The sequence below is a fragment of the Bubalus bubalis genome, chromosome 10 (assembly GCF_019923935.1).
Source record: "Bubalus bubalis isolate 160015118507 breed Murrah chromosome 10, NDDB_SH_1, whole genome shotgun sequence".
Taxonomy (NCBI): Eukaryota; Metazoa; Chordata; class Mammalia; order Artiodactyla; family Bovidae; genus Bubalus; species Bubalus bubalis.
The window spans coordinates 60,984,056-61,004,869 of NC_059166.1; the positions used below are offsets into that span (position 1 = coordinate 60,984,056).

The 20,814-nt window shown below is 41.2% G+C and overlaps 1 protein-coding gene across 1 annotated transcript in view; it reads right to left on the minus strand.

Moving 5' to 3' along the window:
• The window catches only part of RTN4IP1 (reticulon 4 interacting protein 1), a 133,888-nt gene extending 118,762 nt beyond the window's left edge, over positions 1 to 15,126 (minus strand). The window contains exon 1 of the mRNA XM_044924358.2: positions 14,924 to 15,126. Coding sequence (XP_044780293.1) covers positions 14,924 to 14,948 — 25 coding nt within the window. The 5' untranslated portion in view covers positions 14,949 to 15,126. The remainder of the gene's footprint in view (positions 1 to 14,923) is intronic.
• Positions 15,127 to 20,814: the final 5,688 nt, after the last annotated feature.

Here is a 20,814-nt window from a genome sequence, read left to right on the forward strand (position 1 = left end):
TCTTGAGAGTCCATTGGACTGCAAGGAGATCCAACAAATCCATCCTAAAGGCTATCAGTCCTGAATATTCACTGGAGGGACTGATGCAGAAGCTGAAGCTCCAATACTTTGGACACTAATATGAAGAGGCAACTCATTAGAAAAGACCCTGATGCTGAGAAAGATTAAAGGCAGGATAAGGGGATGACAGAGGATGAGATGGTTGGATGGCATCACCAACTCAATGGATATGAGTTTGAGCAAGTTCCGGGAGTTAATGAAGGACAGGGAAACCTGGCGTGCTGGTCCATGGGGTTGCAAAGAGTCAGACTTGCCTGACTTGCAACTGAACAACAGCTGTAACATGAGAGCAGTTCCCACCCTCCAGCAGAAGTGCTGACACCTCTCTGTGCTAGGAACGCCTTGCTATTCACAGGACTCCACCAGCTCTCTAGGAAAGAGGGGGGTGATGGGAAGGAAGGCCTGAGTTCATCATTTCTGGGGCAGGAGAGCAGCACCAGTGTGTGACTTGCAAGCTCCAGCTAGATAACCACATTGAGGGCCATCTCAGTCTCCCCCTCCCAACCTCAGACTCTCTATCAACCCCACCCCACCCCACCCCAACCATGGGGACAGAAAGCAGATCCCCAAACAACACCTAGGTTCAACCAAACCAAAAGCTGCTTCTTTGCTTTAAGTCACTAAGTTTTCGGATAGTTTGTTAACACAGTCATGAAAAACAAAACACTTCTCTTCAAGTCTTTTCAATTACTTCTTTTAAGACCTACATCAAATCATCTTCTCTGGAAACTTATCTGACATATTCAGTGCCATCTTTATTTCATTTTATTTTAGAACCTGATACAGTTTTGAATTATATAGTTCTATGCCTGCTTTTGGTCAGTGTAATAAATTAACCTCTTTTAAACTAGTAATGTTAATGGCTGATATTGAGCATCACAGACCAGGCAATATAGCTGGAAATACATAATATCATTCCCATTTTACAGATTAGGAAACTGAGGCATAAAGTGGTTAAGTAATTTGCCCAAAGGTGGATCTGTAAAAGTACACTCCCAAATCAGCTCATTGTTCTGTAACTTTGGTGACATGCATTTTGAGCTTTAAATGCTAAAAAGGAAGCTTATGTGAAGAAAATAGCACTGCATCTATATTCCAGGCAAGAAGAAGAAGATTAAAGTAAGAGACTGAGAAACGTGTAGTATCAATACTTGGTTATTGGATTAATAAGGTCATATACACTTGGGGGTATTGGCTGGGCCACCTCTGTAACGTGTGGGTCTACAGTGTGTAGAAGAGAAAAATAAGCCACAAAACCATTGAGAAACAGGAAAGTACTGTTATGATTTTGGAAGTTCCTCAAGCCTAGTGGCATGAAGAATGGTTCTACTTTGACTGGGAGCCATGTAAGATGGTCTACTGGTGATCTGCTTTTGTTTTCTGCAACAAGATCTCTCTTTGAGCTAACTTGGATTGGTTTCTGCCTTCTGTAATGAAAAGCTCTCTGGCCAAGACTCCGTCCAGAAGATCACATCTGGATGACCAAATGAGATGGCCATAAAATAAAACATTGTAAAATCTATTTACTGGCTATGCTATTTTCTACTCAATGAACCACAGGTTTCTTGACAAATTTTATATTAGGAGAGAAATGAAAGATCATGCCAGGAAACACGAAGTTCTTCAGAAGTAATCTGATTATAAACCTATTTCCTTAATAGGATACAATTTGATTCTAACTCTTCATTACCTTTTGACAAGAACATAAGACACTGGTTGTTTAGTCAACAATTCATGAAGCTTTCTCAAATGTTCACAGCCCAGTAGGGTGCACGTAGACGCCAGCATCCATCTTCATTTTACTGATGGAATTGAACTCTACAGGGCTGGAGAATATCTGAGATCACAAGGGCAGTAAGTAAGAAGCTGGCCTGTTTTGGGGTTCTTGGTCCATTACTCTTTTTACCACTGTGCGTTATTCTATGGTGCCTTTTTTGCCCTTGTAAGCATCAAGGAAACATTTTTCTGACCACACAGATATCCATGTTTAATTAGAGCTTCTCCAGAGCTAAGTGTTACACAGAAGCTGTTATTTTATTATGGTCAGTTAGGAAACTTCAAAATACAATGCTTATCACAAAGTCATCTTCTTGAAGACGTTTCCTTCAGAGCCCCAAAAAGTCAGTGCTCTGAGGACATCCCAGTTTTGAAATATTTTATTGAACCCACTTCTATAAATGCTGTGAAAAATCACTCAAACTCCCATACTTTCAACAAGGTGACCATATAATCAAATTTTGGGGCACTGCTCACAATGGCATAGCATCCAAATAGGACAAGAGTAATCTTTATTCACTTCCTGTGGATATTCTGGAATGTGATTTTGAAAGCTCATACCTGCCTTCTGCTGCTAAAGGGGCAAGTCACCCCCAAAGTGGCCATCACCCCCTCCCAGATCAAGAGGCTTATTCGATTTGTGTATTCTTTTGAAATGTTTTCAATTTTAAATTGCCATAAGAGAATCTGGTTAAGCTCCAAAAGACACTTAAATATGAAAAAAATTTTAGGAGGATTTTGGAAAAAGAAATAAGCTATAACAGCAGTTCAAGTGGTGCGCTGACCCAAGATTAACATGGGAAGGTCATGTGCCATTTGGTGGGTTTTGTTTGACTCTCCTTTCCTGGTCAGGCATGCTGTCCTGGACTCTCCCTTCCACTTGACCTGGGATTGGCCCTTATGCAACTTTAGGCAAAGGCCAAAGAGACTGTGGCCTGAAGGACTCCTGGGCCTGCCAACCTGCACCTTAGAAATTCTGCTGCTGCCTGGCTGTCTCCCTACTAGACAAGAGTAAGGATGGACTCTGTTGTCCATGGTTTGCATCTCTCAAAGACAGAACAGTCCCCTGTCCGCGGGCGTGCTTCTCGTGAGATGACTAGGAAGAAGGCTTGCACCCTGACAAGTCAGAATACCACGAAGCACCAGTTCATCTCTCAGCTGTTTTTCCGCTTTGCCTTATTTTTTTGTGCCTCATGTTTTGATCACAAACTGAGGAAGGTAGGAGGTTGTTTAGACATAAAGATACAGCTCCCTCTTTGGGGCTATTATCAAGAATTCCCTCTTTGGGGTTGTTGTCAAAAACAATCTAGAATATTTTTGGATCTGATTTGTGCAAATTTGAGAGAATCACACTCAATTTAGCACAGTTGTTCCTTGGTATACATGGGGAATGGCTCCGGAATCCCTGCAGATACTAAAATCCTGTGGATGCTAAGTCCCTTACATAAAATGGTGTAGTATGTGCAGATAACCTGTGCACATCTTCTCATACACTTTAATTCATCTTTAGATTACGTATAATATCTAACACAATGTAAATGTTACGTAACTAGTTTCCAGAGCGTGACAAATTCAAGTTTTACTTTTTTGAAACTTTCTAGAATTTTTTTGCCAGAATATTTTTTTTTCCTTTTTTATTGTGGTAAAATATACATAGTTCAGAATTTACCATTTTAATCATTTTTTACTGTACAATTCAATGGCACTAAATACATTCACAGTGTTGAGCAACTATCACCTTTATCTATTTCCAGAACTTTGTCATCATTCCAAACAAATTCAGTACCCATTACACAATAACTCCCCATTCCCTCCTCCCCTCAACCTCAGTAAACCTCGATTCTACTTTATGGATTTGCCTATCCCCAAATATTTTTTAATAGAAGTACAGTTGATTCACAGTATTGTTAGTACCAGTTGTACAACAAAGTGATTCAGCTATATATATAAAATTCTTTTCCAGATTATTTTCCATTACACAATAGGCTATTACAAGATATTAAATATATATCCTGGTGCTATACAGTAAATCCCTGTTGCTCATCTATTTTGTGTGTAGTAGTTTATCTGTTAATCCCATACTTCTAGCTTATTGTTCCCCCACCTCCCTTTCTCCTTTGATAATCAAAAAGTTTGCTTTCTGTGTCTGTGAGTCTGTTTTGTGTATAGATTCATTTGTATTATTTTCGAGATTCCACATAAGTGATACCATATGATATTTGTCTTTGTCTGACTTACTTCACTTGTATGTTTATCTCTAGGTCCTTTCATACTGCAAATGCAATATTGAGTAATACTCCATTGTATATATGAACCACATTTTCTTAAACTAATCATATATTTACAGACACTTGGGTTTTTTCCCACGTCTTAGCTATTGTAAATACTCCTGCTACGAACATTGAAGTGAACGTGTGTTTTCAAACGAGAGCTTTCCTCTTTTCCAGATACATGCCCAGGATCAGATGGTAGCTCTATTTTTAGTTTAGGGAACCTCCATACCATTTTTCCATAGTGTCTGCACCAACTTACATTTCCACCAGCAGTGCACAAGGGTACCCTTTCTCCACACCCTCTCCAACATCTACTATTTTAGACTTTTTTTTTTATTTTATTTTTAAAATTTACATTATATTTTACAATTTACAATAATACAATTTACAATTGTATTAGTTTTGCCAAATATCAAAATGAATCCGCCACAGGTATACATGTGTTTCCCATCCTGAACCCTCCTCCCTCCTCCCTCCCCATACCATCCCTCTGGGTCGTCCCAGTGCACTAGCCCCAAGCATCCAGTATCGTGCATCGAACCTGGACTGGCGACTCGTTTCATACATGATATTTTACATGTTTCAATGCCATTCTCCCAAATCTTCCCACCCTCTCCCTCTCCCACAGAGTCCATAAGACTGTTCTATACATCAGTGTCTCTTTTGCTGTCTCATACACAGGGTTATTGTTACCATCTTTCTAAATTCCATATATGCGTTAGTATACTGTATTGGTGTTTTTCTTTCTGGCTTACTTCACTCTGTATAATAGGCTCCAGTTTCATCCACCTCATTAGAACTGATTCAAATGTATTCTTTTTAATGGCTGAGTAATACTGCATTGTGTATATGTACCATAGCTTTCTTATCCATTCATCTGCTGATGGACATCTAGGTTGCTTCCATGTCCTGGCTATTATAAACCGTGCTGCGATGAACAGTGGGGTACACGTGTCTCTTTCCCTTCTGGTTTCCTCAGTGTGTATGCCCAGCAGTGGGATTGCTGGATCATAAGGCAGTTCTATTTCCAGTTTTTTAAGGAATCTCCACACTGTTCTCCATAGTGGCTGTACTAGTTTGCATTCCCACCAACAGTGTAAGAGGGTTCCCTTTTCTCCACACCCTCTCCAGCATTTATTGCTTGTAGACTTTTGGATCGCAGCCATTCTGACTGGCGTGAAATGGTACCTCATAGTGGTTTTGATTTGCATTTCTCTGATAATGAGTGATGTTGAGCATCTTTTCATGTGTTTGTTAGCCATCTGTATGTCTTCTTTGGAGAAATGTCTGTTTAGTTCTTTGGCCCATTTTTTGATTGGGTCATTTATTTTTCTGGAGTTGAGCTGTAGGAGTTGCTTGTATATTGTTGAGATTAGTTGTTTGTCAGTTGCTTCATTTGCTATTATTTTCTCCCATTCTGAAGGCTGTCTTTTCACCTTGCTAATAGTTTCCTTTGATGTGCAGAAGCTTTTAAGGTTAATTAGGTCCATTTGTTTATTTTTGCTTTTATTTCCAATATTCTGGGAGGTGGGTCATAGAGGATCCTGCTGTGATATATGTCAGAGAGTGTTTTGCCTATGTTCTCCTCTAGGAGTTTTATAGTTTCTGGTCTTACGTTGAGATCTTTAATCCATTTTGAGTTTATTTTTGTGTATGGTGTTAGAAAGTGTTCTAGTTTCATTCTTTTACAAGTGGTTGACCAGAGTTCCCAGTACCACTTGTTAAAGAGATTGTCTTGAATTCATTGTATATTCTTGCCTCCTTTGTCAAAGATAAAGTGTCCATATGTGCATGGATTTATCTCTGGGCTTTCTATTTTGTTCCATTGATCTATATTTCTGTCTTTGTGCCAGTACCATACTGTCTTGATAACTGTGGCTTTGTAGTAGAGCCTGAAGTCAGGTAGGTTGATTCCTCCAGTTCCATTCTTCTTTCTCAAGATCGCTTTGGCTATTCAAGGTTTTTTGTATTTCCATACAAATTGTGAAATTATTTGTTGTAGCTCTGTGAAGAGTACCGTTGGTAGCTTGATAGGGATTGCATTGAACCTATAAATTGCTTTGGGTAGTATACTCATTTTCACTATATTGATTCTTCCAATCCATGAACACGGTATATTTCTCCATCTATTAGTGTCCTCTTTGATTTCTTTCACCAGTGTTTTATAGTTTTCTATATATAGGCCTTTAGTTTCTTTAGGTAGATATATTCCTAAGTATTTTATTCTTTCCATTGCAATGGTGAATGGAATGGTTTCCTTAATTTCTCTTTCTGTTTTCTCATTATTAGTGTATAGGAATGCAAGGGATTTCTGGGTGTTGATTTTATATCCTGCAACTTTACTATAGTCATTGATTAGTTCTAGTAATTTTCTGGTGGAGTCTTTAGGGTTTTCTATGTAGAGGATCATGTCATCTGCAAATAGTGAGAGCTTTACTTCTTCTTTTCCAGTTTGGATTCCTTTTATTTCTTTTTCTGCTCTGATTGCTGTGGCCAAAACTTCCAAAACTATGTTGAATAGTAATGGTGAAAGTGGGCACCCTTGTCTTGTTCCTGACTTTAGAGGAAATGCTTTCAACTTTTCACCATTGAGGATAATGTTTGCTGTGGGTTTGTAGTATATAGCTTTTATTATGTTGAGGTATGTTCCTTCTATTCCTGCTTTCTGGAGAGTTTTGATCATAAATGGATGTTGAATTTTGTCAAAGGCTTTCTCTGCATCTATGGAGATAATCATATGGTTTTTATTTTTCAATTTGTTAATGTGGTGTATTACGTTGATTGATTTGCGGATATTGAAGAATCCTTGCATCCCTGGGATAAAGCCTACTTGGTCATGGTGTATGATCTTTTTAATGTGTTGTTGGATTCTGATTGCTAGAATTTTGTTAAGGATTTTTGCATCTATGTTCATCAGTGATATTGGCCTGTAGTTTTCTTTTTTTGTGGGATCTTTGTCAGGTTTTGGTATTAGGGTGATGGTGGCCTCATAGAATGAGTTTGGAAGTTTACCTTCCTCTGCAATTTTCTGGAAGAGTTTGAGCAGGATAGGTGTTAGCTCGTCTCTAAATTTTTGGTAGAATTCAGCTGTGAAGCCGTCTGGACCTGGGCTTTTGTTTGCTGGAAGATTTTTGATTACAGTTTCAATTTCCTTGCTTGTGATGGGTCTGTTAAGATTTTCTATTTCTTTCTGGTCGAGTTTTGGAAAGTTGAACTTTTCTAAGAATTTGTCCATTTCTTCCACGTTGTCCATTTTATTGGCATATAATTGTTGATAGTAGTCTCTTATGATCCTTTGTATTTCTGTGTTGTCTGTTGTGATCTCTTCATTTTCATTTCTAATTTTATTGATTTGATTTTTCTCCCTTTGTTTCTTGATGAGTCTGGCTAATGGTTTGTCAATTTTATTTATCCTTTCAAAAAACCAGCTTTTGGTTTTGTTGATTTTTGCTATGGTCTCTTTTGTTTCTTTGCATTTATTTCTGCTCTAAGTTTTAAGATTTCTTTCCTTCTACTAACCCTGGGGTTCTTCATTTCTTCCTTTTCTAGTTGCTTTAGGTGTCGAGTTAGGTTATTTATTTGACTTTTTTCTTGTTTCTTGAGGTGTGACTGTATTGCTATGAACTTTCCCCTTAGGACTGCTTTTACCGTGTCCCACAGGTTTTGGGTTGTTGTTTTCATTTTCATTCGTTTCTATGCAGATTTTGATTTCTTTTTTGATTTCTTCTGTGATTTGTTGGTTATTCAGCAGCATGTTGTTCAGCCTCCATATGTTGGAATTTTTAATAGTTTTTCTCTTGTAATTGAGATCTAATCTTACTGCATTGTGGTCAGAAAAGACGCTTGGAATGATTTCAATTTTTTTGAATTTACCAAGGCTAGCTTTATGGCCCAGGATGTGATCTATCCTGGAGAAGGTTCCATGTGCGCTTGAGAAAAAGGTGAAATTCATTGTTTTGGGATGAAATGTCCTATCAATTAGGTCTAACTGGTCTGTTGTATCGTTTAAAGTTTGTGTTTCCTTGTTAATTTTCTGTTTAGTTGATCTATCCATAGGTGTGAGTGGGGTATTAAAGTCTCCCACTATTATTGTGTTATTGTTAATTTCTCCTTTCATACTTGTTAGCATTTGTCTTACATACTGCGGTGCTCCCATGTTGGGTGCATATATAATTGTTATATCTTCTTCTTGGATTGATCCTTTGATCATTATGTAGTGACCATCTTTGTCTCTTTTCACAGCCTTTGTTTTAAAGTCTATTGTATCTGATATGAGTATTGCTACTCCTGCTTTCTTTTGGTCCCTATTTGCATGGAAAATCTTTTTCCAGCCCTTCACTTTCAGTCTGTATGTGTCCCCTGTTTTGAGGTGGGTCGCTTGTAGACAACATATGTAGGGGTCTTGTTTTTGTATCCATTCAGCCAGTCTTTGTCTTTTGGTTGGGGCATTCAACCCATTTACGTTTAAGGTAATTACTGATAAGTATGATCCCGTTGCCATTTACTTTATTGTTTTGGGTTCGAATTTATACACCATTTTTGTGTTTCCTGTCTAGAGAATATCCTTTAGTATTTGTTGGAGAGCTGGTTTGGTGGTGCAGAATTCTCTCAGCTTTTGCTTGTCTGAAAAGCTTTTGATTTCTCCTTCATACTTGAATGAGATCCTTGCTGGGTACAATAATCTGGGCTGTAGGTTATTTTCTTTCATCATTTTAAGTATGTCTTGCCATTCCCTCCTGGCTTGAAGAGTTTCTATTGAAAGATCAGCTGTTATCCTTATGGGAATTCCCTTGTGTGTTATTTGTTGTTTTTCCCTTGCTGCTTTTAATATTTGTTCTTTGTGTTTGATCTTTGTTAATTTGATTAATATGTGTCTTGGGGTGTTTCACCTTGGGTTTATCCTGTTTGGGACTCTCTGGGTTTCTTGGACTTGGGTGATTATTTCCTTCCCCATTTTAGGGAAGTTTTCAACTATTAACTCCTCAAGTATTTTCTCATGGTCTTTCTTTTTTTGTCTTCTTCTTCTGGGACCCCTATGATTCGAATGTTGTAGCGTTTAATATTGTCCTGGAGGTCTCTGAGATTGTCCTCATTTCTTCTAATTCGTTTTTCTTTTATCCTCTCTGATTCATTTATTTCTACCATTCTATCTTCTAATTCACTAATCCTATCTTCTGCCTCTGTTATTCTACTATTTGTTGCCTCCAGAGTGTTTTTAATTTCATTTATTGCATTATTCATTATATATTGACTCTTTTTTATTTCTTTAGGTCCTTGTTAAACCTTTCTTGCATCTTCTCAATCCTTGTCTCCAGGCTATTTATCTGTGATTCCATTTTAATTTCAAGATTTTGGATCAATTTCACTATCATTATTTGGAATTCTTTATCAGGTAGATTCCCTATCTCTTCCTCTTTTGTTTAGTTTGGTGGGCATTTATCCTGTTCCTTTATCTGCTGGGTATTCCTCTGTCTCTTCATCTTGTTTATATTGCTGAGTTTGGGGTGTCCTTTCTGTATTCTGGCAGTTTGTGGAGTTCTCTTTATTGTGGCATTTCCTCGCTGTGTGTGGGTTTTTACAGGTGGCTTGTCAAGGTTTCCTGGTTAGGGAAGCTTGTGTCGGTGTTCTGGTGGATGGAGCTGTATTTCTTCTCTCTGGAGTGCAATGAAATGTCCAGTAATGAGTTATGAGATGTCTATGGTTTTGGGGTGACTTTGGGCAGCCTGTATCTTGAAGCTCAGGGCTGTGTTCCTTTGTTGCTGGAGAATTTGCTTGGTATGTCTTGCCCTGGAACTTGTTGGCCCTTGTGTGGTGCTTGGTTTCAGTGTCGGTATGGAGGCATTTGATGAGCTCCTGTCAATTAATGTTCCTTGGAGTCAGGAGTTCCCTGGAGTCAGGGTTTGGACTTAAGCCTCCTGCTTCCAGTTATCGGTCTTATTTTTACAGTAGTTTCAAAACTTCTCCTTCTATACAGCACCATTGATAAAACATCTACCTTAAAGATGAAAAGTTTCTCTACTGTGAGGGTCACTCAGAGAGGTTCACAGCGTTACATGGAGAAGAGAAGAGGGAGGAGGGAGTTAGAGGTGACCCAAATGAGATGAGGTGGAATCAATAGTGGAGAGAGTGGGCTAGCCAGTAGTCACTTCCTTATGTGCACTCCACAACTGGACCGCTCAGTGATGTTCACGGAGTTATACAGAGAAGAGAAGAAGGAGGAAGGAGACAGAGGTGGCCAGGAGGATAAAAGGGGGGAATGAAAAGGAAGGAGACAGATCCAGCCAGTAATCAGTTCCCTAAGTGTTCTCCACCGTCTGGAACACACAGAAATTCACAGAGTTGGGTAGAGTAGAGGGGGGTTAAGGAGGAGACACAGGCGACCTGGGGGAGAAAAAGGAGAGTCCAAAGGGAGAGAGAGCAGTCAAACCAGTAATCTCGCTCCCTAGTGAAAAATGGGTCCTGAAGATTGGGTTCTTAAAGGTACAAAATTGGTAACAAATACATAAAAGCAAAAATTAAAAATCTAGAGTAGAGTTTGGAATTTCAAGAATACGATGTTAAAGAAAAGAAGAAGGAAAAGAAAGAGAGAAAAAATGAACAAAGAAAAACAAACAAGGTCATGAAAATTATAAAGAAAATACAGGTACAAAATTGATAACTAATACCAAAAAGCAAAAATTAAAAATCTAGAGTAGAGTTTGGAATTTCAAAAATACAATGTTAAAAAAAAAAGAAGAAAAATAAAGAGAGAAAACGAACAAACAAAAACAAACAATGTCGCAAAAATTATAAAGAAACTACAGGTACAAAATTGATATCAAATACCAAAAAGCATAAATTAAAAATCTAGAGTAGGTTTTGGAATTTCAAAAATACAATGATAAAGAAAAGAAGAAAAAAAAAAAAACAAGGTCAAAAAATTATAAAATATATACATATGAAGTTTGCTGAAGAAGAAAAAAATAAGGTCTTTTTTTTTTGCAAAGTAATAGGTTATAAAAGTGAAAATTAAAGGAACAATAGGGGACTTAAAATTTAAAAAAAAAAGAAAGAAAGAAAGAATGATCATAAAAATAGTAAAAATATATCTAGGACTTTCTCTGGTTTTGTTGTGAGTATTGTGGGTTCAGTTCATTTTTGGCTAGTTCCTTGGTCTGACTTATATTTCTCAAGATCTATAGGCCCCTTCCTATGTAGTCCGTAGTAACCACAGGGTTTTAATCTATGGCCTGTAGCTTCCAAGGCGGTTCCCTCTGTTATAGCTTCTTCTGTTTGCTGGTCTCTTCAGTGTCTGGTTTCTGCCCTGACACAAAGGGGACGGTGGAGGACACTTTTTTTTTTTTTTTTATTTAGGCTCACTTGTTCAATCGCGCTGTGGGGAGGGAGGGAGGGATGCTGCAAACAAATAACACTGGCGTGCGCTGGCAGTACCTCAGCCACACTGGGTCTGCCCCCGCTCACGGCGCGTGTAGCCTCCCTGCCCATTCTGCTCGGGCTCTAGGTTGTTCCTCCGGGAACAATCCGAGGCCGGCTCTGGGCTGCATGCACTTCCCAGGTCCAAGCCGCTCAGGTTCAGGCACTCGGGTAGTCCTCAGAGGTGCAGACTCGGTTGGGCCTGCGTTTTGTGCTCTTCCCAGGTCCGAGCAGCTCAGGTGATGAGGTGTTTGGCGAGCGCCAATGCTGCGACTCATCGCCTCCCTGCCACTCGGTTATCTGGGTGTAAAACCGGCGCACCTTCTCAGGCAGATGTTGACCGTCCAGACCCCCAAGAAGTTTTAGTTAGCGAAGAAGCCTGCTTACAGTTTTATAGATAATGTCTCTCTTGGGCTGCGATTGCCCCCTTCTGGCTCTGGCTGCCTGTCACCGGAGGGGGAAGGTCTGCAGCCGGCTATCTCTGTTCAGTCCTTTGTTCCGTGCGCGGGCCTGGCGGTGTCTTAGGTTAGGGCTGGCTTTTCGCGTGGTAGATATCCCACAGTCTGGTTTGCTAGCCCAAATTATTTCGCTCAGATAGCGCTTAGGGTATTCAGGCCAGATTCTTACTCTAAGCCATGCAGCCCGTGCGCGCCTCCCTGCCCAGCCCCTGCTTGCTAATGGCGTGTGCAGGCATCTGCGTTGCTTCTCCGCTGGGGGAGTTACCGTAGGCCTCGCAATCTGCGAGTTTTAATTGTTTATTTATTTTTTCTCCCTGTTATGTTGCCCTCTGTGCTTCCAAAGCTTGGCACAGATTCGGCAGTGAGAAGGTTTCCTGGTGTTTGGAAACTTCTCTCTTTTTAAGACTCCCTTCCCGGGACGGAACTGCGTCCCTCCCTCTTTTGTCTCTTTTTTTTGTCTTTTATATTTTTTCCTACCTCCTTTTGAAGAGTTGGGTTGCTTTTCTGGGTGCCTGATGTCCTCTGCCGGCATTCAGAAGTTGTTTTGTGGAATTTACTCGACGTTTAAATGCTCTTTTGATGAATTTGTGGGGGAGAAAGTGTTCTCCCCGTCCTACTCCTCCGCCATCTTGGCTCCTCCCTATTTTAGACTTTTTGATGATAGCCATTCTGACCAGTATGATGTAATACCTTATTGTGGTTTTGATGTGCATTTCTCTAAGAATTAGCAATGTTGAGCATCTTTTATGTAGGCCCCCTGTGTGTCTTCTTTGGAGAAATGTCTAATTTAGGTCTTCTGCCCACTTTTTAATTTTTATACTGAGTTATATGAGCAACAAATTGGATAACCTAGAAGAAACGGACAGGTTTCTAGAAACATACAGCCTGCCAAAATTATGTCAAGAATAAATAGATAATTTGAACAGGCTGATCACTAAAGTAAGTCTGTTAAAAAACAAAACAAAACAATAATAACTTCCTGCAAATAAAACCAGGAAGGACCAGATGGCTTCATTGGGGAATTCTTACTACACATACAAAGGAGAACTTATACCAATCCTTCTCATACTATTCCAAAGGACTGAAGAGGAGAGATCATTCCCAAGTTCATTCTCTGAGACCGCCATTACCCTGGTACCAAAACCAAATAAAGACACTATTAAAAAAAAAAAAAAAAAAGATGACGATTACAGGCAAATATCTCTGATGAATACAGATGTAAAATCCTCAAGAAAATAGTACCAAACTGAATCCAACAATACATAAAATGGATCATACACAAGGATCAAGTTAGATTCATCCCAGAGTCACAAGGATGGTTCAACATATGCAAATCAACCAATGTGGCACACCACACTAACAAAAGGAAAGACAAAACACACAATCATCTCAGCAGACACAGAAAAAGCATTTGATACAATTCAACACCCAGCCATGATAGAAAAAACTCTCGCCAAAGTGGGTATAGAGGGAGCATATTTCAACATAAAAGCCGTTTATGATGACAAACCTGCAGACAACATAATACTCAACAGTGAACAGCTGAAAGCCTCCCTGCTAACTTCAGGAACAAAACAAGGATGCCCACTCTCACCACTTCTCTTCAATGTATTTTTCCCAAATATATATTTTTTTAATCATTAAAAGTCATTTTTATTGATTAAAGAATTTGAGGAATTAGAATAATTAAATTGATATAATCTTATTGAAGCATAGTATATTTATGAAATTATGTTAGTTTCAGGTGTATAACATAGAGATTCAGTGTTTTTACAGATTACAATCTATTAAACTTATTATAAAATAATGGCTGTAGTTCCCTCTACTATGCAATATATCCTTGTTTCTTAACTCCCAAATATTTTTTATCCCCAACCAGTTGAATTCTTGAATACAGAACCTACAGTTATGGAGGGACAGTTATAAATTTATTTAAACCAAAACAAGCATTCCTTAAAGGATCTACCCTGATATATATATATATATATATATTTTAAGCAGGCCTGAGGAATGAATTATCAACCAAGATACTCCCCTTAGATTTAGCATATCTGTGCTTTAATCTCAGGACCCAGGTTAAAAACACAAATTCCTCTTCCCACCAAATTAAATTCCTCAAAGTAAGCCCATCCTTTCTTCACTGGTCTAACCTTCCTCCATAGGCCGTGTGATTCCACCAATTCACCTTAAACCTGAAAACCTGGAACAGCTGTGGATAAATGCCAGTGTTCCCCCTTTGACCCTTATGCCTTACTTTCTCATTTCTGCAGATAGAATTAATACAGTTTACAACACTGGGCAAAACTGAAGCAGACCTTATAGGTATACTCAGAGTTTCTGAAAACTCTTCAACTCTGTGTGAATCTGTCTCATTTATTTCATGTGTATTTATAAACACTAGGGGAGCAATAAACATTTGCAAAGTTAAATTGATTTAACACAGTAAAATCCACTTTTTTTCAGTCTTGAAATAACACTGGATTTTGCTATTCTATTCTGCTAACATTTCTCCTCAGCCCCCACCACCCACTAGTCTCGCTGCTCCTCAGGTCCCCATTACCTGCACTTCTCTCTTTCTTTTTTATTTTCCAAACAAGATTTTTAGTACAGATATTATTCCAAGGGACAATGCTGGGGAATACCGCAGCCAAACGTTCAAGGAAATCAAATGAATCAAGAACAGAAGAGAGTGGAAAAGGAAAACTGAGAACACATATTTTCTAGGCCCCTCCAAATTAAAGCTTAAAACACAGTACTTCACAAAATGTCACATTCAAACATCAATTTAAAAAAAACTTTAGTTGGGCGCACACTTTAAGCAGCCCAGGGAGGAGGCCCTGGGCTGGCCTGGGAAACCACATCCTGCGGGTCCAGGCTGACCCCTGAGGCTCAGGCCTTTCCACCAGGATAGGTAGAGAAACTTACATCATTCATCTTTCTTACCTTTCTCCAGGCAGCAGGAAGCCATTTGAGATCTGCAGTTAGGTCAGGGTGGTTAGGTCCACTCTTCCTCAGACACTGAGCCTGATTTGGTGTCAAGAAGTGGCATTCGGACACGAATCATGAGGCAAAGGGAGGAAAGAGTGTCTTCAGGTAAGGCTGCCCACGCTAAGTCTGCCCATGAGCCTCCTGACGCCGCCGTGCAGCTGAGGCCTCAGCCTTATCCTTACCTGGTTCTCACCTGTGATCCAATAGAGAGCTAATCGGGGACAGCTGTGAACTGTTCAGCGCTTAGAACACAGAATCACACTCAAAATTTAAAAGCTTCATTTTAACAGCAGTTTCAATCATAGTTTTCCCTGTTCTTTTCAAAGGCAGGGCCTAGTCAAGATCTTGTATTGCCATGAAGAAGGTATTTGGTACTACCTTCTCTGAAGGAAGACCTCCCTGGTGATTCAGAAGGTAAAGAATCTGCCCACAGGACAGGAGACCAGGGTTTGATTCCTGGGTCAGGAAGATCCCCTGAGGAAGGGAATGACTACCCACTTCATTATTCTTGCCTGGAGAATTCCATGGACAGAGGAGCCTTGGCGGGCTACAGTCCATGGGGTCACAGAGAGTCAGATAGGGCTGAGCGACTAACACTTTCACTTTCAATCCCTGAAGGAAAAACCCACCCAAAGGCCTCCCTGGCCCACTTCACATCATGAGGTGATTAGCATGGAACTCAGAGGTTTAAGGCTTTTAATGTACTTAAGTTTACATAGAATTTGGTATTCTTCAAATTGCAACCCTTTAGAGATTGATAAAATCAATATAGTAAATTGCAAATAGCATTTTAAAAATCCACAAAAAACTTACTCCCATGGCAGGTCTGATTTGAAGCCTTGAATGGTGAGGCATATCTGGAAAAGGCCTAGCCTGAGTTCTCCCATAGGGGCAGGCATCGTCTCCAGCTCACTGTCCCAAGTCAGGTTTAGAGGTTTGAGGAAGATAGATGAGGAAACAGTGGAAACAGTGTCAGACTCTATTTTTGGGGGCTCTAAAATCACTGCAGATGGTGATTGCAGCCATGAAATTAAAAGATGCTTACTCCTTGGAAGGAAAGTTATGACCAACCTAGATAGCATATTCAAAAGCAGAGACATTACGTTGCCAACAAAGATCCGTCTAGTCAAGGCTATGGTTTTTCCAGTGGTCATGTATGGATGTGAGAGTTGGACTATGAAGAAAGCTGAGCACTGAAGAATTGATGCTTTTGAACTGTGGTGTTGGAGGAGACTCTTGAGAGTCTCTTGGACTGCAAGGAGATCCAGCCAGTCCATCCTAAAGGAGATCAGTCCTGGGTGTTCATTGGAAGGACTGATGCTGAAGTTGAAACTCCAATACTTTGGCCACCTCATGCGAAGAGTTGACTCATTGGAAAAGACCCTGATGCTGGGAGGGATTGGGGGCAGGAGGAGAAGGGGACGACAGAGGATGAGATGGTTGGATGGCATCACCGACTCGATGGACATGAGTTTGAGTGAACTCCAGGAGTTGGTGATGGACAGGGAGGCCTGGCGTTCTGTGAATCATGGGGTCACAAAGAGTCAGACATGACTGAGCGACTGAACTGAACTGAATTGAACTGAATATCCATTTCAAGGACTCACTAACACAGTGGTAACAAGTCTTTCCCCACTAGTCTTGTAGAATCTGCTTATAAACGGGACACTTAGCCCATAGCCTCCTTCCCAAGCACAGGTACAGAGGGATACCCAGGCTTGCTGCTGCTGCTGCTGCTAAGTCGCTTCAGTCGTGTCCAACTCTGTGCGACCCCATAGACGGCAGCCCACTGGGCTCCCCCGTCCCTGGGATTCTCCAGGCAAGAACACTGGAGTGGGTTGCCATTTCCTTCTCCAATGTATGAAAGTGAAAAGTGAAAGTGAAGTCGCTCAGTCGTGTCCGACTCCTAGCGACCCTATGGACTGCAGCCTACCAGGCTCTTCCGTCCATGGGATTTTCCAGGCAAGGGTACTGGAGTGGGGTGCCATTACCTAGGCTTAGAGTAGTTTTTGTCTAATATAGGTTCTCTGAAAAAACATTACTGGGGTCAAATAGTTGAGAAACACTCTTCTACTGTGGTCTTTTTGTAGATTCGCAGTGCACGTTAGCCTGTAAAGAGATCCGTTTAACTGTTTCACCCGTTGCATTCCCAGCACATTTGACCTTGGCTGCCCTTCATTAAACAGCCTCTATCAGCAGTTCCATTTCCCCAGACCAAGTCCTTAGCCTCACAGTTCCTCCCTTTGCTTACCACATCTCGGCATCACCCTTGGTCACGGGGGGACCCATGCAGCATTTACTCTGTGGTCCATGGTAGGTCCTCCACATTCACTTAATGGAGACTGAAGTAAGACTTGCCAAATCATCTTGACAATTAGAAGACTTTTTAACACTGGGGAAGCTGATCATAACTATCACACTTTGGCTTTCATTGAAAGACTTCCACTCTGATTTCTGCTATGACTGTGAAATTAAATGGAACTGCATCTAGTTGTTGGTCAGTTGATTACTGTGGGTGAAGTCTGTTTCTCGGCTTTCACATAATTTTTTTTTTTTTTCCTCTTTCTTCCCTGGGGCACTGTGCCATGGAGCATGATCTGAGCACCTGCTGGTGTGCACAACACTGTGAACTCAACCTTTCAGCCACTTTTTGTTTTTTAATTTACACAGGAGACAAGCCATACTGGCCTGGAGTTCCTTAAGGAACTGAATTTATATATTGTTACAAAGTAATCAATGCTGCAGCCTGTCCTTTAGAGACAGGTGCCAAGGGAGGAAATGTTTCATATTTTCCACATGGCCTGGAAGCTATCAGAGAGTGTTTCTAATCAGTCTGTTTATGCAGTTAAATCATAGGTCTAGATTCTTCCTTTTGCCTCAGGTGTCTGGTTGCTGGCTCCTGGTCAACCTATCTCTGACCCTGTGTCTTTCCTGCCATTGGGTTGCTGTGCCAGCTGCCACTTCTGGGTGAAAACCTAGTTCTGGTCCCATCTGGTGTCAGCTGACTGGTCTATTTGCAAGCTACTCTTTTCAACAGAGTCCCTTAGACTGAAAGAAAATCCAACCAGTCCATCCTAAAGGAGATCAGTCCTGGGTGTTCATTGGAAGGACTGATGCTGAAGTTGAAACTCCAATACTTTGGCCACCTTATGCGAAGAGTTGGCTCATTGGAAAAGACCCTGATGCTGGGAGGGATTGAGGACAGGAAGAGAAGGTGATGACAGAGGATAAGATGGCTGGATGGCATCACTGACTCTATGGACATGAGTTTGAGTCAACCCCGGGAGTTGGTGATGCACAGGGAGGCCTGGCATGCTGCGATTCATGGGGTTGCAAAGAGTCGGACACGACTGAGTGACTGAACTGAACTTTTCAACTAACCCTGCTTTGTCACTTCAGAAACCAATCCTGCTTTTCAGCAACTGGCTTTGACAGGGTGTTTCATGCTTGCTGACTGCAGCAGCTGTTTTCTGCCCCAATTAAGAGTCCCGGGGAGACACCCACCTACTCAGAGCCCCCCTGGGCAGGAGACATGAGGGGCAGCTCCCCTCAGTGCCAAAGTGAGAGGTGTCACTGCCCATGCTTCCACTCTGCCCAGCCATCTCCCACCCCTAACCCCAGCCCCTATCCTCTCTTTGTTGTAATTTCTACTTATTTTCCTCCCTTGCCTTTAAACAGCACCAATGAAATAATGCCAGTGTGAAGGCTTTTTGGGGCTTTGCACATGGCACTAGTAGTAAAGAACCTGCTGCCAATGCAGGAGATGTCAGAGACATGGGTTTGATCCCTGGGTCAGGAAGATCCCCTGGAGGAGGGCATGGCAATCCACTCCAGTATTCTTGCCTGGAGAATCTCATGGACTGAGGAGCCTGGCGGGCTTCCAGCCAGAAGGTTGTAGAGTCAGACACAACTAAAGCAATTTGGCACTCACAAAAGGTTTTTAAATGATAGGCTCTAATCCTCACATTACCAAATTCTGCACGTCCCTACAAAGTAAGGAGTGTCCCTCTGAAGGTTTCATTTGTTCATTTTACAGGTATGCATGGACTGTTTAACTATGTTCCAGATAGTTCGCCCTGAAGAAACAACAGGAACACAATCCCTGCCCTGGTACGTATGTGCTAATGAGAAGCAGATAATAAACAAAACAAGCCAACTATATAGAATGTTAGTGATGACTGACTGCTCAGGAGAGAAAATAAGGTGGTGAAGGGGGAGATGGAAGTTGGGGGCAGGGGTGGCAGGTGCGATTCTAGAGGGGGTGACCAGGGAAGGCCCCTCTGACGAGATGCTGTTTGTATGAAGACCTGAACGGACAGAGGAGAGAGCTATGTGAGAGAAGCACATTTCAGGTCAAGGGACTGGCCCGTGTCAAGGCCCTGGGGCCCTAGGATATGCCTGGCAGGGTCAGTGCGGAGGGAGCCGTAGGGCTGCTGTGAAGATTTAATGTCTGTGGAGACCTGGAGTAAAGATAGTGCTTAATAAATGGTAGCTATAATTACAATAGTCACCCATCAGATATTTGTGGTTTGATTGATGTAAATAAGTGCCTAGGTCCAAGTAGGCCCACGTCTGTTCCTTGGCCTCAAGAGGAGTGTTTTATTACAGCCCCACAGACCTCTGAGTGTGACCCCAACCTGCAGCCTATTGACATCCATAGTTTTCCCTTTCAGTAGGGGCATAAGGTCAAAAAAGAAAAAAAAAGGGTTGCTGAGCGGATTGATTTTTGCCTACTACAGGGCAGTCATTTCCAAAGTCTCGGAAACACATGGGAACTTATTAGAGATGCCAAATCTCCAGCTGCCCCCAGATCTGCTAAGTCGGAAACTCGGACGGGGCTCAGGGATCAGGGTTTACCACACCTCCAGGTCATTTGACACAGGCTAAGCTTCAGAACCACTGTTTAAAATAGTCTCCCAGGGCAGGAGAAGGCTTCACTAAGGTCCCTTGGTCATTTCCTTTATTCTCCGTGGAACCAACTGATCAGAAAGACGGTTTGTTTTCATTGTTATTTCAGTTTCTTGAGATACCCTGTGGCTCTCTAGGGTTGTTGCTTCCCAGATCTCTAGAGATGGCCCCTTTCCTATGTCACCCAATTCTGAATGAAAACTGCTGCAACTGAGCTCTGAGACCCACCCGGAGGACTCCCCCTGCCCTGATGACTCCTCTGCTGCTGCTGCTGCTGCTAAGTCGCTTCAGTCGTGTCTGACTCTGTGCGACCCCATAGACGTCAGCCCACCAGGCTCCCCCGTCCCTGGGATTCTCCAGGCAAGAACACTGGAGTGGGTTGCCATTTCCTTCTCCAATGTATGAAAGTGAAAAGTGAAAGTGAAGTCGCTCAGTCGTGTCCGACTCCTAGCGACCCTATGGACTGCAGCCTACCAGGCTCCTCTGTTCATGGGATTTTCCAGGCAAGAGTACTGGAGTGGGGTGCCATTGCCTTCTCCGGAGACCAGATAAGCAAAATATTATTCATGTGAAGGTACTGTTGAAGGTGCTTTAAAAAGAAGAAGTGCAGATAGTCCTTCATATTCTGGGGATTCTAGGAAATACAGTTTAAAATTCTTAATTTCACAGGCAAATAATAGTTCTTTATTATGTAGTAGCTGCTCAAGACCAAGCTGCTACCTCTCAAGACCAAATCTCCTACGATTCTCCTTTTGTCATTAAGGATGATATTTGTTCTTACATTTTGGGAGTCTTTAAAACATTTTATCACTTTTATAAATCTTGTTATTTTTATTCTTTCTAATTTACTTTATTAGGAATGTCTGTTAAATTTTATTTTAAAATATTTGTAGGACTTAAAAGTTCATCAATAGATGAATGGATAAAGAAGATGTGAT